Consider the following 18,818-nt stretch of genomic DNA (forward strand, 5'->3'; position numbering starts at 1 on the left):
CGGACTAGATCACCTAATAACTAGTACTCTAGCAAACTAGATCTTCCATCTAGTGGACTACATCCTCTCAATCTAGTGGACTCATATCTACCATTTTCTAGCAGACTAGACCTCCCATTATCTAGTGGACTATCTAATATAGTGACACAGTCTAGATTACATCTCTCACTATCTAGTGGACTGCAGCTTCCACAAATCCAGTTCATAACCATCATTGATATCTGCCACTACCTAGGGGACTAGATCACCCAGTCTAGAGGACTACACGTCCCAAAAATGTGTAAAAAATGAATTTGACTAGAATACCTACTGTCTAGTAAACTATATTACCCTCAATGTAGTGGACTACATCTAGTGATATTTTGTCCATAACCTCCAGTATCTAGGGGACTAGATCACCCGCAATCTAGAGGAGTACACATTCCAATATCTAGTGTACCTGATCTTCCATCATCTAGTAGACTGCGTCCCACTATCTAGTCTACATTTTGTCACTGATCTCTCTCATTATCCATGGCTCGAAATCACCTACAGTCTAGTGGACTTGACCTACCATCTTCTACCGGACTAGATCTCCCAATATCTAGTGGACTACATGATTATTTCAATCTAGTGGACTATATCTCCATCAGGCTTGTCATATTTAGTCCATGATCATCATAGAGATATTCTACTACCTAGTGGACTACACCTCCCACAGTCCCGTGATATTTAGTCCATAACCATCATCACTTACTATCTAGGGGACTAGACCACCCATATTCTAGAGGACTAGATCTGATAATGTAGGCTATAGCTTCCTCTATCCAGTCCACACCTCCCATTATCTTGGAGCTAGATCACAACAATCTAGAGGATGACACATCCAATAATCTACTGGATTACGTTCCACTATCTAGTCTATGTCTTTCACTATCTGGTGTTTTTAGTCCTGTAGGAGAAGTGCACACTAGTGTAACACAGGTAAGGGAAAGTCGCCAAGGGCACACTGAAACAGGATGGAGGTGACGAGGAAATGTTAGCAATAAAGACTGTGTTAAAAAAGCAGCATTTGTGTGATTAGCCTTCTACTATATGACTAGCATTACGTTGTATGATTAGCGTTGTACGTTTAGTGTTACTCTGTATGGTTAGCATTGCGCTGCAGACGTAGCGGTGGCGCTCACAGGTACAGGTATGACACCCAGTAGACGAGGTTGAAGAGGCCGAAGGCAGTAGGGAAGAAGATGCGTGCGTACGAGTCGATCTTGGAGACGCGGATGTGCAGGCGCCCGTGACGCCACGCCCCTGAGCGACAATCCTCAAAGCAACAAAAGAAGCTTGTGCAGTCTTTCCCGTCCAGACACTCGTAGCCAAACTCCTCATCGCGCTCCTGCATGTGTGTGGCGTTGTTCATCTGGATCGCTGTAGCCGAGCGGGGACGGATATCCACCGTCGGGTTCTGCTTCAGTGGGGACAAAAGGACGACGATGTTCATTTATACACAAGCATGTACGTATGTGTCTTATATTAGCACCAATTCTGAGAGAACTCATGCTAGTGCTGGGCAAGGCTCATGACAAAATTTTTATTTTGCACAGTAATGCAAACCCCCAATCTCTGCTCTGCTAATGTCCGCATTAATCTTAGCTGAACAATCAGCAGAACACTAGCTTTAAGCTAACACTCTGGTTTAGCTCATTTTATCTGTCCAGCAGAAGATATTCACTAAAAGCTCATGCTAGCTCCACCTACTGTGTAATTAAAACCAGCAGTACAGTTGCTTAGCATGCTAGCTAACATTAAATAACCTACTGCATCAAAATGATAAATTGTGCATAATTATGAACTGATTTAATTGGGCAGTAAACCTCAGCATGTGTTTAAGTGATAAACTCCAGCATGAACTTTTAAAGCTGAAGATGTAGAGCGTCGTTCTGCGAGTAAATTCGTCTGCCGCTACAGCGCTGTGATGAACTCTCTGCTGTAACCTCGCTCGCTCTCACTAATCGCACGACGTGACTTTGTCCGTTTCGCTCGTACACACTGTCGCCTTCTCTGACATTTAAATGAGACGATCAGTGTTCTTTAATCTCCTGCACACACTTCCAGAAGGTTCCTCCGATGAAGTGCATCTTCCTGTGGGTTTACACTCACTTCACACAGCTGACCTTTAAACTGCACTCTGGGTAAATCCAGCTGTGTATTAATGAAACTGTATGATCACAAAAATGGGTTTTAAAGATTCAGTATTGTTTCTATATTAAATATTAGCAATAAGTAGCTGTTGACAAATATGCAAATTATAATCTTAAAAGAAATTCACCCTTTTTATTTGGTAAAGTGGTTCTGTGTGGCTTTCATTTGCATACTGGAATCTTACTGGATCATATTTAATGATGTTTGAGACTCAAAAAGTGGATTATATTTTTGCTAGTCTGTTAGCTACTACACTATACTCCTCTATAGACTACTGTATATTATACGACACTGTATACTGGAGTAAACTGTTCTATATTATACCACACTATACTGTACTCTATAATACTGTGTTCTACTGTACTACATGAGACTGTGCTCTGCTAAATTATACTATACAACACTATCTTGTGCTACACTTTACTTACTATCCTGTAATAGACTGCATTCTACTATACTACACCACACTGTTATAATAAACCACACTACACAACACTGTATTATACCGCACTGTACTGTACTACACTATATTCTACTATACTACACCGCACTGCACTGTACTACACTGCTATACTATACAATACTATATACTGCACTGAACTACTGTACTGTGTTATGAAATGTTACACCATTATGCTATATTATATTTTACTGTACTATTTGACACTATACCACACTGTACTACACTATACCACACTGTACTACACTATACTGTACTGTTATGTTAAACTGTATTACACTCTACTAGTCTACATACACTACACTGCATTCTACCATTACACCTCCCTGTTATACTACACAACCCTAAACTATACTGCATTATAGTACGGTACATTATACTGCACTGCTTTACTATGCTCCACTATACTACACTATACTGTGTTCTCCTGTATCATACTGCACTATGTTATATAGTGTACTTTGTGGTACTAAAACATAGACAACGCTATATTGTGCTACGCTGTACTTATTATACTTCAGGTTCAGTTGCTAGTTGTTTAGTAACTAGGACCTCTGTGACTAGTGTATTCGTCATATAAGCTAACTATTTACACCGTTTTATATCATTTTAGCATTTTAATGTTATCAACTTCTCACATAAATATGCTACGCTAATAACTTGGTGCACCACGTTTGTCTCGACTCATGCCTGCTCTGCTGGAGTGAAAAGAATTCTGGGATTGTTCCCAGAGATGAAGCTCAAATCGGGTTAATATAAAGAATTTAAAAGGACGGGTTTTATTTTGTTCAGTTCTGATCGAAGCTGCTGCGTTTCTCTGGTTTTATACTCGTTCACCTTCCCGCAGCGCAGTGGCGACTGAACAGGAAATGCATCTCACTGGCTTTAGGAACGTGTTTTGCCCAGCACTAGTTCCTCACGGGCGTTTATCGTCCCTTATAAACAGAGTGCACTCGTTTTGGATTGACTTGCGGCCGAAGTGCGTTGCTCAGGGTGAGTCGGGAAAGCAGCAGGAAATAAAGAGCAATAAACATGAGCTGCAGCTTTAACGGCGTGAAATGAGACAACACTGAGAGTGGGGAGTCAAAATCTCTCTCTCTCTCTCTCTAATTTTTATTTTAATTATTTCATATACCAAGTTATTTTATTCTCCCTGTTTTATTGCCATGTTCCACATTTCCCCACAAATTCTTCACAACACAAACTTGATTCTTAAAGAATTTTTGTTTACTTAAATTTTTAAACAATTAAAAAAAAAGTCTGAAAGCTTTACATTTTAAGAACATTTCAATTTTTTAAATTTGAACATTATTTTATGGTAGAAAGTACACAAATATTTTTTAAATTTACATTTTAGAACTTAAAATTGAAGGTAAATTGCTAAAAGTCCATATTGTAAAAGTTAAAATTATTACTGAAAGATGCAAAATTAAAAAAAAGAACTCGTATATTAATTCTGAAAATTTTGAAAGGTAAACAATTTACAGAAAAAAATAGATTTTTAAACGGTAAAAAAGCTCTCGTGAACAGCATTGTTTAGAAAATAATAAATAAAAACAGTTTCTGAAAGCTGATGAGCTTCAGCAATTTTTTCAATTATTATTTTTTTAAATTTAAAATTCTTGTCTTCAATCAACATTTTACATTTTCCTTTTTGTAACCTCAGTATTAAATTACTGATTTACTCTGGCTTATCATTTTATTTTGCACATTGTATTATTATTATTATTATTAATCCGTTTCCTCTTGATAATTACAGACCTGTAAAATTATCATATTGAGTTTTTAAAGCTCGTTCAGGCTAAAGTGTTTTAGCGATGTTGTCTTTTTCAGGCTGTTAAAGCTCCGCTGACTCCTCACGCGGTGTCAGGTTAAAGCCACACACACACACACACACACACACACACGGGCAGGTGAGTAAGCGAAGAAAAAAGGAAGTCTTTAATTAGCAAACAATTGTGACTTAAAGTTGTGTGTGTGTGTGTGTGTGTGTGTGTGTTTTAGCCGCTGCCTTCTTAGCGCAAGACATTTAGCAGGTTCTGTATTAGCAGTAGCGTGATGCTAATCGTGCTCGTGTAAGGAAACATTATGGGTTAGCTTGAACAGAGACAGTACACACACACACACACACACACACACACACACACACACACACACACACACAGAAACACACACATACACACACACAGAAACACACACATACACACACACACATGCAAAACCCGTACACAAGCAAAAATACCTTCGAGGGAAAGAGCCGGAGGAGCTTTCAGTCCAAACAGGAAACACAAAAAGAACATGTCCAATTAACAAAAAAGAAGAAAAAAAAAGCACTCCGACACATGAAGGGACACAAAACAACAAAATGTCGAAAAAGTGATGAATTCACAGAGAACTTACTGTACACACACACACACACACACACACACACACACACACACACACACACACAGATTCTAATACGTCTAAAACATTTAAAAGACAGGAGGAAGAGCTGAGAGTCGATCTGAAGCTTTTACTCAAAAATCAACTCAATATTGTTCACAGTGTATTGAACATAAAAAAAAAAATTAAACGTCCACAACGTTAACCAGCGGAGACATGAAAACATTTAGTGTGTGAATTTAGCATCTTGGAGCTACGAGGCTAATATAGCTAACAGGTAATGGATGCTAACAGCCTCCAGTTTAAAACAATGAATAAAGAAAGCATTACTGTAAAATTATTTATTTGTTTTCAAACAAAGTTTTTTTAAGTTGAAAAACTTAAATATTATTTCTGAAAAATAAAAAAGCTAAAAATTATTTTTAGGACGAAAAAGTTAAATAATTAATTTTTAAAATTACTTTTACATTTTGGGAAAAAACAAATATCTTTCCACCCTGAGCAGGAGAGCGGGGTATTTCTGAAAGTGGAATATAATTTTGGAAAAACGGTTTCCTTACAAAAGATTTTAGAACATAATAGATTACTGTAAAATAATTGATTTGAAAGATGAACAGTTTAAACAATAAATGAAAATTTTATTTTAAAGCTGTTTAAATAAAAGTTTAAAGAACAGAGTAAAGAAGAAATAATTTAATCTGAAAATAAATATAAAATTGAAAAAAAACAACATAATTCTGAAAAAAGTAAAACAGTTTAGAAACCTTTAGATTTGCTAAAAAAACAGTTTTTAAATTTTTTTATTTTAGATATCGAGCATGTTTCAGCTAATCAACTACAGCTGGTACCTGGAACACAATGGACGTTTAATTTTGCTAATTTTAAATTTTATCCTAATTTGAAGACCAAAATATTTTAATAAAACTTTATCAAACCGTTGTTTAAAACCCTGACCATGCATAATTTCCTCACCGGGTTTTTCTTCTTTTTGTCTTTGTTTTTGCTCGGTTTGCGATTGCTCACGAAGTAGTGCAGCGTCCCATACTCAATCAGCGCTGCGAACACGAAGATGAAGCACACGGACACGAAGAGGTCCATGGCCGTCACGTACGACACTTTGGGCAGCGACTTCCTGGCGATGGTGCTGAGCGTTGTCATGGTGAGCACCGTGGTGATTCCTGCACAGAAAGAAGGCTGGAGGTAGCACACTTGCTAATGCTAATGTGTTAGCATAAATGAGCACATGCTCACTGGCACAACTAGCTTTGAATAAGAGCATCTCCTGAACTGACCTGCTGTTTGTAACTAGCCGTGCTAGCGTTAGCTTTCACTCATCACTGAGGTTAGCAAACAGTTTTTTAAATCACATTCCTGTAGACATTCCAGTAAACAAACAACATCATGCTGATTAACGTCAACCAGGAAGCCCAGAAATGTTTGCTGAGGATAAGGGCAGAGAAGAATGTCCAGAAGCTTCTCAGTTCCTCTCGGTAATATTATGGCTAATCTGCACCTGAGTTAAACGCTGATGGAACCCTGCTGTACTCTATAATTAATGTCTCACTAAAATGTGCACGAGGAGGAACATCTCTGCGTGGCAGGGGAGCGCTCACTGAGAAGAACCATCTGCTCCATCGCTGAGAGGACGGAGAGCTCTGGGCTCGAGACCTTCACTGATATTTTATGAAGAAGGAAGAGCTTAATTAGTGAGAACCTTCACTGATGATCGCAGTGTGGATGTTTGTGTTCAGGCGAGGTCGCGTCGTTATCAGAATCAAACGCTTTCCTTGAGCATGGTGAGATCACAAAGATACAACATCATTATTTTGGATCTCGGTTTTCCAAACTTCCTGCTCATGAATTTGATAATCTTCATAACTCAAGGACACAAAAACTTCAATATAGTGATAAATGTTGGGTCTGACGTGGGGTCTGGACACGGTATCATTCTGGGCTGCTGTCTGATTGGCTACAGTAGTACTGAGGGCGGGAACTGTTGAAGTCCTTGTAGTAAAGTCTCTCCACTTGGCAACCATCTTGGTAATGATCCCATTACTTTAGTCCTTTGCGATTTTCTCCTGAGTTTTAGTCTTGGCCAGTTCCCACCCACCAGTCAGGCATCTCCTCTCAGCTACCAGTCCAGGAGGATGAAGGTGTTACATCATTCCTCTGAGACACATCAAGCATCATTTCAGTCTCCGTATGTTAGGGCGAACACTTCTCTGTTGTGCCACTCGAGAGCCTCGGATTCTTCAGTCCTACAAGACCAGACTCGGATCTACCACTGCGTGGAAACTCAGAAACGACAAACGAATCAAACCGAGGATAATTTAATCACGGATTCAGAAAGCTGACAAAAATGGTGTTTTTGTTTTTTGATCCTGAAACAAGTTGCTCTCTGTCCTGCTCATGATGTTCCTTCAGTACCAATGGAGCAAAGCCTTTATCCGTGTCTGGGTCAGTGTGAGAACCTCACTGGCCAATAAGCTGTTGAGGTCTTTTTACTGAGAGCCAGGACTTACACATCTGATCTCATTTAGATTTCCAGCAGATCCCCTTATGCTAGGATGAAGATGTTCTGCTAGCTCTCTAATCGTGTTCTATCGCATTTAAACATGTTCAGTAAAAACCCATGACAGTAACGGTGTACGAGCAATGCTAGCGACGATGAAGCCATCACTTGAAGTTGTCATGAAGTTGAAGAATAAAATCATCTCATCTCATCTCATTATCTGTAGCCGCTTTATCCTTCTAAAGGGTCGAAGGCAAGCTGGAGCCTATCCCAGCTGACTACGGGTGAAAGGCGGGGTTCACCCTGGACAAGTCGCCAGGTCATCACAGGGCTGACACATAGACACAGACAACCATTCACACTCACATTCACACCTACGCTCAATTTAGAGTCACCAGTTAACCTAACCTGCATGTCTTTGGACTGTGGGGGAAACCGGAGCACCCGGAGGAAACCCACGCGGACACGGGGAGAACATGCAAACTCCACACAGAAAGGCCCTCGCCGGCCACGGGGCTCGAACCCGGACCTTCTTGCTGTGAGGCGACAGCGCTAACCACTACACCACTGTGCCGCCAGAATAAAATCAAAATAATCAAAATATGCATTAACGATACACACTCACCGGCCACTTTAATAGGAACTTGTTCTTGGTTCTAAGATCCCTGTTCTTGGCTGCAGGAGTGGAACCCAGTGTGTTCTTCTGTCTGCTGTTGCATGCTGAGATGCTTTTCTGCTCACCACGGTTGTAAAGAGTGATTATATGAGTTACTATATCCTTCCTGGCAAAAAAGACATCTCGAGCCAATCTGTCCATTTCCCTCTGACTCTCTCTTATCAACAAGGCGTTTGTTTCCACCCACAGAACTGTCGCTCACTCACTCAGTGTTTTTTGTTTTCTGCACCATTCTGTGTAAACTCTAGAGACTGTTGTGTGTGAAAACCCCAGGAGATCAGCAGCTTCTGAAATACTCAAACCAGTCCATCTGGATCAAACCAACACCCAGACCACAGTGAGAGAAAGTCACACTGTGAGATCGCAGTTTTTCCCATTCTGATGTTTGAACATTGTGAACATTAACTGAAGCTCTTGATTTGTATCTGAGTGATTTGATGCATCAAGGGATCGTCTGATTAGAGAACTACATCAAACTGCTGCAGGTGGATGTAGGGGTGTTCCAATAAAGCGGCTAGTGAGTGTCTATACGTTTTTTGAAGCTTGGTACCTAAGGATGTGCGAGCAGGGACGGCATCCTTGTTGATCCAGAAGGAGACCCAGGAGAGGACGACGATCAGGGTGCAGGGGATGTAGGTCTGGATGGTGAAGTAGCCCATCCTCCTGCTCAGGTCGAAGAAGACGGTCAGCACCACGTAATCACCTACCGTACAAATCAAGAAATAACACGTTTGTCATGTCGTTCCAGTGATCATTTATGCTAAAATACTCAGTGTAGGAGTGTAGCTAATATAGCTTATGATTTAGTTCATGCTAACAGAGACTACAGGCTCCGCCCACCTACCAGCACCTTCATTACACTTGAACACTCGTTGCAGGTATGCACAAACCCCCCACAAAGAAATGTAAACAATTTATTCCTGAAGGTTAACGGGAAGTTCATGTCTTGACCTGAAATTCTTCATCACACTGGTGCACAGTTTGTAGAGAACTTGTGAAGAAAAACTAGAGCACTCTAGAGAAATCAGCTACACGCCTCAAATACATCTGTCAATATTTCTAAGCGGTTCAGAGCTGAAGGTAAGTTCATCAGAGAATTCCACCAGCACTCAAGAAACCTTTTTAAAGTTTAGAAGAACCGTCTATATTTAATCCAAAGAGCCAGCGGGTCAGTGTACTGGAGAACATCTGAGGTTCTGCTGGGTGCTGTATTGATGCTAATAACCTACAATCACTACAGCCTTCATCGCTGATCTCAGGAAGAGGAAGGAGGATGGTTTTATCTGAAAAAAGTTCAGAGTTTGGGATTAGAGTTCTCATCCTGGTTCTCCGGGATTTTTACTCGTGACTTTCTGGTCCTTGGAGCAGACATGGATTAACTTCATTCTAGATAGAGTGAGAGGGAGTTTTTCCACGGCATGTTTAGAAACAAGAACCAGCCCAGATGGTACCAAATGGAAGTTGGAGTTTTTGGGTTATTTTGCATTCACACTGTCAAATACACTTTGCATTTTTTATTTGGTATTTACGTATCTAAAGCAAATGATTCAATACCAGTAACCAATCAGCAGTCAACAGTGCCGCTGGCCCCACCCCAGGTTATGATTTTGAGCAGGAAAACCAGCAGGAGAACCTGGCGTGGTTTTCTTCAATTCTCACATCCCTGGAAGTGAAGCACACTCATGCCAACTACATGAACAAACACCTTATGATTTTTTTCTGCTGACTGAGCAGCACTGGACACTGAGGAACCTTCACCTCACCAATAACAGAGCTCTTCAGAAATCTTTAATCCACATATGAGCTGTTAGGTCTCAGACTGAGCCAATTCAGCAGAAGCGAAAGGTCCGGAATCCTGAGGCCATCGTTAATAATGCAAACGGCCACTGTAGGGCTCTGTCATGCCTCGCTCTTCCCAACACTCATTAGATCCTGGCAGGAAGTGAGTCTCAGATAAATGGCTATCAACAGGGAAAAAAGAAGTTTGATAGTGAGCATGGAAAGTGGAGAACCTGATGAACACGAAAAGAATGCTTCATGTTCTCAGTTTAGCAGGGAATCCAAATCCTCACTGTTATAGCTCTGAATTTATTGTCTACAGTAAAAAGGCGAAATCTTCTTACTTCACCTCAATGATTCAGACTTGAAGTGTTTTATTCCACTGATACTACAGCAACCTGAAATGATTACAATCACAATCCTGTTCTCACTTACGGTACAGCAGCTATAAATAGCGGTTCCCTCTGCCACCTCTTTATTCTCTCTCTTAAAGAGTTTCACTGACACTGGAGACTCCTTCCATAAATTTAAATAAACATCTCGCTTAAAGAAAACTTCACCAAAGCTACGATTTTTTAACGCTGGTTTTTATCAGTGGGGCGTCGAAACTTATAGAAATGATAACGTGTTAGAATGAGGGCATTAATATAAACCTGCACTACAGTCAGCGCTGCTGTTACAGAGAATTAATCAACACCTTCTGACCAATCAGAGTCCAGACCTCAGCAGTGCTGTGAGATGAAACATTATAAACTGATAGTAAACGACATTTAATCAGTTTTTGATCAATTTGAGATGATAAACGTTTGCGGACGGAGTCTGCAGTGCGAGTGTTTTCAGACAGTCTTCAGGAGATTATCTTCAACTCGAGCTTTATAGATTGCTGACATCAGCACTTTTGTAATGAATGGGAACACCATTATCGACGTCACCTTCCATCGATTTTCCACTTTGCTGATAGAAATGGAAAACCGGCTGTGTTTTGATGTTCAGAAAGACAAAATGTCTCTGTTTGCATCTCCTCTGGCGTCTTTTCCGGCGCTAAAATGAAATATTGATCAGGACTCTGCCGTCGCCTTCCTGCAGATGGAAGGAGAGAGTCAGGCTGTTTTTCTCTTCTAACACATCAAACATCAAAGCTGCTCCATGTTTTTTTTTCTTTTTTTTTTTTAATGAGAAAGCAACTGGCGCAACACCTCAAAGCCTGGAGATCTCATCTGTCAGCCGGCTTCCTCCTAATGGAACAAATGGTGGCAGTGATAAAAAAAAAAAAGAATAATACATCACAAACCTTTCATCTTCACACGCCCACGGCATCTCAGAGTTCTCTGGTGGGATCTTTTCTTTTCTTTTCTTTTGTTTTTTTTTTATTCTGTCTTATTTTTTGTTGCAAAGTGTTTGTGAAACCTCTCAAGGGCATGAAAGGAAAGTGCTGGAAATCACTCCAGGTGTCGACGTGAAGCGTGAGAAGGACGTTGAGTAAATAGTCAGTGTGTTTGTGGGTCCTGAACTCGGGATCAAAAGGTGTAATAGAAAAAGCTCAGAAGGAAATGAAATGTCTACAACGCTGCCTGGGATCAGCGAAGACGAGGCTAATGTGGCGAACGAGACCCTGGCGCAGTAACAGTATTAGCGCTGTGATTCTTTCAAACAACTTTGGGAAACGCGGTCCAATCCTCTTTTGAGCACTAACGGCAAATTCACTTATCGTATTTTATTTTATTTATTTAGTCAGCATCTAGTTATCATTCAAATCACTCTGCCAGAAGCGAATCCTCCTGTGGCGATTTATTTATACACTACAGAAAATTAAACAAAATTACAAAAAAAAAAATCAGGAAATAAAAATACAGATACTCTAACTTACATTTCCAACACAAATGTAGCACATTTACCTTCATTACAATCACTACCTCTATGAATATGCATGTATATGCAAATTAGGAACACCTACACCATCCCAAACACTAATACTGCTAATATTAGCTAAAGACGCTCACAGTAGTCATACAAGTGCGAGTTCAGTCTTCATCCTCCATCATTTCCTCATTGATTTATTTAACAGCAGACAAAACTGTCAACATATAGCATTAGGTTACCATGACAACCATGTAGCATTCGCTATATTAGCAAGCTAGTTTATCACACATGTTCTGACGGCTATGTTGCTATCCTCAAATTATTCGCATATCTGATTCTTCTGTATCACATGCATAGCCCCGCTCTCAAATCTGTCTTTATGCACACATAAAAACATTCCTCAAAAAGTATAAATTTAAATGTTTTTTTTAGAAAAATGCACCACCATTTTAGAACCCCGATTCCAAAAAAGTTGGGACAAAGTACAAATTGTAAATAAAAACAGAATGCAATAATTTACAAATCTCAAAAACTGATATTGTATTCACAATAGAACATAGACAACATATCAAATGTCGAAAGTGAGACATTTTGAAATTTCATGCCAAATATTGGCTCATTTGAAATTTCATGACAGCAACACATCTCAAAAAAGTTGGGACAGGGGCAATAAGAGGCTGGAAAAGTTAAAGGTACAAAAAAGGAACAGCTGGAGGACCAAATTGCAACTCATTAGGTCAATTGGCAATAGGTCATTAACATGACTGGGTATAAAAAGAGCATCTTGGAGTGGCAGCGGCTCTCAGAAGTAAAGATGGGAAGAGGATCACCAATCCCCCTAATTCTGCGCCCACAAATAGTGGAGCAATATCAGAAAGGAGTTCGCCAGTGTAAAATTGCAAAGAGTTTGAACATATCATCATCTACAGTGCATAATATCATCAAAAGATTCAGAGAATCTGGAAGAATCTCTGTGCGTAAGGGTCAAGGCCGGAAAACCATACTGGGTGCCCGTGATCTTCGGGCCCTTAGACGGCACTGCATCACATACAGGCATGCTTCTGTATTGGAAATCACAAAATGGGCTCAGGAATATTTCCAGAGAACATTATCTGTGAACACAATTCACCGTGCCATCCGCTGTCGCCAGCTAAAACTCTATAGTTCAAAGAAGAAGCCGTATCTAAACATGATCCAGAAGCGCAGACGTCTTCTCTGGGCCAAGGCTCATTTAAAATGGACTGTGGCAAAGTGGAAAACTGTTCTGTGGTCAGACGAATCAAAATTTGAAGTTCTTTAAGGAAATCAGGGATGCCGTGTCATTCGGACTAAAGAGGAGAAGGACGACCCGAGTTGTTATCAGCGCTCAGTTCAGAAGCCTGCATCTCTGATGGTATGGGGTTGCATTAGTGCCTGTGGCATGGGCAGCTTACACATCTGGAAAGACACCATCAATGCTGAAAGGTATATCCAGGTTCTAGAGCAACATATGCTCCCATCCAGACGACGTCTCTTTCAGGGAAGACCTTGCATTTTCCAACATGACAATGCCAAACCACATACTGCATCAATTACAGCATCATGGCTGTGTAGAAGAAGGGTCCGGGTACTGAACTGGCCAGCCTGCAGTCCAGATCTTTCACCCATAGAAAACATTTGGCACATCATAAAACGGAAGATACGACAAAAAAGACCTAAGACAGTTGAGCAACTAGAATCCTACATTAGACAAGAATGGGTTAACATTCCTCTCCCTAAACTTGAGCAACTTGTCTCCTCAGTCCCCAGACGTTTACAGACTGTTGTAAAGAGAAAAGGGGATGTCTCACATGGCCTTGTCCCAACTTTTTTGAGATGTGTTGTTGTCATGAAATTTAAAATCACCTAATTTTTCTCTTTAAATGATACATTTTCTCAGTTTAAACATTTGATATGTCATCTATGTTCTATTCTGAATAAAATATGGAATTTTGAAACTTCCACATCATTGCATTCCGTTTTTATTTACAATTTGTACTTTGTCCCAACTTTTTTGGAATCGGGGTTGTACTAGCTGTTTGTTAGCAAAGGTAAATATTGTGATAGATAATAGTGTGTATCGTAGAAATTTCTTCAAGAATTGTGAGACTTCAGAGACAAAAAAATAGAGAAGGAAAGGAAAAGAAGAGAAGGAAAAAGAGGGGGAAAGGAGAGGAGGCAAAATATGCACAAAAATAAATAAACAAAAGACAAGCAAAACAAAAAGGAAGGAATATCACATTATCTCTAGCCGCTTTATCCTTCTACAGGGTCGCAGGCAAGCTGGAGCCTATCCCAGCTGACTACGGGCGAAAGGCGGGGTTCACCCTGGACAAGTCGCCAGGTCATCACAGGGCTGACACATAGACACAGACAACCATTCACACTCACATTCACACCTACGGTCAATTTAGAGTCACCAGTTAACCTAACCTGCATGTCTTTGGACTGTGGGGGAAACCGGAGCACCCGGAGGAAACCCACGCGGACACGGGGAGAACATGCAAACTCCACACAGAAAGGCCCTCGCCGGCCACGGGGCTCGAACCCAGGACCTTCTTGCTGTGAGGCGACAGCGCTAACCACTACACCACCGTGCCGCCAGGAAGGAATATGAATAGGGAAAAATTAAAAATAGAAAAAATACAAAGAAAATCAATCAATCAGTCTGTCGTGACATTGATACTGAGGCTGCTTGTGGAATCCAAACAGGACAGAATTCTCCGGTGTATTTATCATTTATTTACGCCGTCTCTTTATTCCGTGCTTCAACTCGCGAGCGTGATGCGAAAGTCTCTGCAGTTGGATTGAAGCGGCAGTGAGATATTGAGCACAGAATCCTAATCATGATCTCACATCTTCCTCTTGCCAGCACTGTGGTGGTGAAAATCTCCCCTGGAATAATCTCCTTCTCCGATAGAGTTATGGAATGTAATAATAACTCGTCTGCGCGGCTCGTTTATCATCCGGTGCGCTTTAGAACCTGCGGGACTCTCAGGGGGCGAATGGGATTAAGCAAATAACACTCGCTCCTGCCTCCTGCCTCCACCGCCTCAACCACATTACACCCGTAAATAAGAATTTTCTCTCCAATTTGCAGTGAGGAGCAGGGGCTTATGGGATGGAGCAGAATGCTGAAGCATCACTCCTGATGCCGCGACTCACTTACTGCTGCCGGGCAATAAACTTAGCGATGTGTTATTATTGCTAAACTAACCGAGCTAACAGAAAATGTCACATGTAATTCTCCACCTCAGATCATGATAATCACTTCTTCTGACTTTAAATAGTTTAAATAGATTTATTAGTGATTTACAGGTTTAGAGGTTTATGATAACTTCCTGCATTCTTCTTCTCCTGCTTCTTCTCCTCGTTCCTCCGATACAGTGCTGTGTGATCAGCGTTTATACGTTGATGTGTTCATTCCCAGAAGAACCCAAAAGAAAAGATAATGGAGTTTTTATTGCTGCGCTGCAAAGCTTTTAGTGTACACGCTATAAAAACTACAGAACTAATTCATCTCCAACACAGCGAGTTTTAAAAATGCCACAAAGGCAATAGAAGATCAGCACCACTCACAGGGGGCAACAAATTAAACAGAACTGAAAGAAAAGATCATCATCCAGATTAAAAACATGTAGAACACCATCATCAGTCTGCTGTGGATGCGTCCCAAACCATACTGTGTTAGCTCCATTAAAAACAGGACTCAGGGAATTGACCAAGAGGACAAGGGGAAGTCTGAAGGAACTGGAGAAACCCATAGATCAGATGGGAGAAGCTCTTCCAAGGACACAGCATGGACATTCCACATGGCTGGACTTTATGGACAAATAGTGAGCAAGCCATAGGACATGTTGGAGTCTCAGGAAACGTGGAAAAATGTTCTCTGGTCAGAACATCTTGGTCTTGGCACAAATCACTATGTGTGGTGGAAACCCAACACTTAGAACATCATCCCCAATATAAAGCATGGTGGTGGTAGCATCGTGGCGTGGAGACGCTTTTAATCAGCAGGGACACAGAAGATCTGGTCAGAGTTGAAAGCAGGCTGGATGGAGCCAAATCCAGGACAATCCCAGAAGAAATCATGCTTGCGATTGGAACTGGGGGGGGGCGGAGCTTCACCTTCCAACAGGACGAGTATAAAACATATTGTGGAAGTCAAAATCCCAAAAAAGTCCATCTCAGTTCCATGTGGATAGTTCATGGGTGCGGGGGGGGTGAATACTTATGTAGGCCACACAAATATCATCATTAGGCCACTGTGGGCGTGTCCCAAACCACTCACTCTGTTCACTATATAGTGCACATAAGCCACATCACTCATGTCCTCAGCATCCAGCTGTGACAGTAACGTGAAAGACTTCCTGCTGCTTCCACATCTCTCGTCATGGTGAGGAGAAGAAAAGCTGTTAGAACGTTAGAAAGACGATGACGTCAAACGAGCTGCACAGTAATGAAGACTCGAAGGACATGCCAATTGTTTCGGTTGCCATAGTGATTGTGTTCCTGAGAGAAATTGGAGTGAGGAGACAGACGAGTCAAGACTGAAATAAAGGGATTAGTGTGACGCGTATCAGCTGAAATGAGATGCTGCGGGTGTGGATTATTAATCAGCGCTGAGCTTCTGAGACAAAAATGAATTAAAAAATCCATATTCTCTACAGAATTCTGAGCATAAGTATTCACACCCTTGAACCTTTCCACATTATGGATCTTAATGGATGTAAAATTAATCAGTGTAAAATAACCCATAATCCTGAAGCATGGGGGGGGAGGGGGAGCCTACATAGTTTACAAACTTATTTACAAATAAAACATAAAAATTGTGATTACATAAGTATTCACCCCCATTAGTGTGAAATGCTAGTCTCAATATGCTATAAATGCACCTGTTCCTGAAGGAACCCAGAGTTTGTGACCTAAACGAACAGCATTATAATGAGCAAGGAGCGATCTTTTATCCAGGACAAAGTTCTGGAAAAACATCAATCAGGGTTTAAACTTTGAACATTAAATCCATTATTAAAGAATGGAAAGAACAGGGCACGTCCGCAACTCTGCCTAGAGGAGACCGTCCACCAAAAGTCAGTGAGCGGATAAAGAGGGGATTAGTCAGAGAATTAACCAAGAGGACAAGGAGACGTGAAGGAGCTGGAGATCCACAGCTCAGATGGGAGAAACTGTGAAACCCAACACTGAAAACACCATCCTCACTGTGAAGCACGGTGGTAGTAGCATCATGTTGAGGGTCACCCTTGACCTCTTGGTTGTCAAGTTCTGTTCAGTAGAAAAACTGTCCTACAATAAGGGTTCTTATTTAGGGGGAATGTGTGTGGGTCTCAGTGTGGTTCGCATCCCATAATAATAAGAAGAAGAAGGAGAAGAAGAAGAACAACAACAATAAGAGAAAGAAGAAGAAAGATTCCAAAATTTAAAGTCTATGATTCTGCTCTTTATTGATTGATTGATTGATTTTTTTTTTAATTATTTAAAAATGTGATGGTTGTTGATGTTTTGAGACGGTCTAACCACTGATTCTTTTTCCTATTGTTTATGATCTCTCTCTCTCTCTCTCTCTCTCTCTCTGATCCTCTGTAAGCTAACAGATGGCCGTGTGTGTGTGACCCTGGGGTTAAATTTCTATTATTCTCCTCCAGATGTGTCCACACTGCTGTCTCATTCCTCCAAACATCTACAAACATCTGTCTTTTTATCTGATCAATGTTTTTCCCCAATCACATTCCTCAGCAGGAAAATGCCATTACAGGAGAGAGAGAGAGAGAGAGAGAGAGAGAGAGAGAGAGAGTGTGTTAAGAGATTTAGAGAGCAGATGGCATGTCCGTGTCCTTGTGTTCTCTCTCACTGTCACTACTTAATTATTTCTCCATAAACAGGATAGTGACTGATGTGGAAGTGATTTAGAGTCGCTGAAGATGGAACAGAGAGAACGAGTGTAAACTGTATTAGCATAAACGTGTGTGTAAACTGTATTAGCATAAACGTGTGCGTAAACTGTATTAGCATAAACGTGTGTGTAAACTGTATTAGCATAAATGTGTGTGTAAACTGTATTAGCATAAACGTGTGTGTAAATGTGTGCATCTTCTTCTGAAGCACATTTAGATATGAAATCAAAGACCTGAGGTGGTAAAGATGCAAATAAAGCAGCTGATATTTAAATGTTAATATCATTTACTGTGGTTGTTTGTGACTCAGGAAAACATCAAGTAAAAACATACAGAGGCCACGCCCCCTTTACTATGACTAACAGTTACAGCGGCCACGCCCCCTTTACTGTGACTAACAGTTACAGCGGCCACACCCCCTTTACTGTGACTAACAGTTACAGCGGCCACACCCCCTTTACTGTGACTAACAGTTACAGAGGCCATGACTACTTGAGGCCAGGCTTCCTTCACTGTGACTGCCAGGCTGATGCCACGCCTACTTTACCATGGCTAACAAGTACAGAATCCATGCCTCCTTCATGATGACTGACAGGTACAAAGGCCACGCCTCCTTCACTGGTACAAAATTGATCTCCAAGGATTCACTTGGATGATTCAAGGTTCTATTCTTAACATCCTAAAAACATCATACCTTAACCTTTTTTTAAAGTGAAACACTCAGTAGTATGGTTCTAAATAGAACCTTTAAGGGTTCCCCAGAGGAGCAACCAAAGTACCTTAAAAGCTCCAAAAATTCCTAAAAGAATGTATAATCTTTATTAAGCGTGCAATGCTAATATGACTGGAAGCTACCAGAAATGGACAGAATGACCCCTGAGTAGATGACACAATGTGGAACCAGGGTTCTCTGGGTTCTGTAACAGGTAAAGAGCGAGAGAACGTCCTCCTTTCCTCATCAATACCCATTAAAGTAAAACTTCTCTTCAAATATAATTTCACTCCATCAAGGTTCACTCTTCCTTCTCCAGACACTCA

At 40.9% G+C, this 18,818-nt stretch overlaps 1 protein-coding gene across 1 annotated transcript in view; it reads right to left on the bottom strand.

Moving 5' to 3' along the window:
* Window positions 1-1,162: 1,162 nt before the first annotated feature.
* Window positions 1,163-18,818, bottom strand: part of gabrg2 (gamma-aminobutyric acid type A receptor subunit gamma2) — a 58,029-nt gene continuing 40,373 nt past the window's right edge. Inside the window, exons 7-10 of the mRNA XM_060936600.1 lie at window positions 8,762-8,914; window positions 5,996-6,201; window positions 4,881-4,904; window positions 1,163-1,444 (exon numbers count right to left, since the gene is read on the bottom strand). Coding sequence (XP_060792583.1) covers window positions 1,163-1,444; window positions 4,881-4,904; window positions 5,996-6,201; window positions 8,762-8,914 — 665 coding nt within the window. The remainder of the gene's footprint in view (window positions 1,445-4,880; window positions 4,905-5,995; window positions 6,202-8,761; window positions 8,915-18,818) is intronic.

This window comes from Neoarius graeffei, chromosome 12 (genome assembly GCF_027579695.1).
Source record: "Neoarius graeffei isolate fNeoGra1 chromosome 12, fNeoGra1.pri, whole genome shotgun sequence".
Taxonomy (NCBI): Eukaryota; Metazoa; Chordata; class Actinopteri; order Siluriformes; family Ariidae; genus Neoarius; species Neoarius graeffei.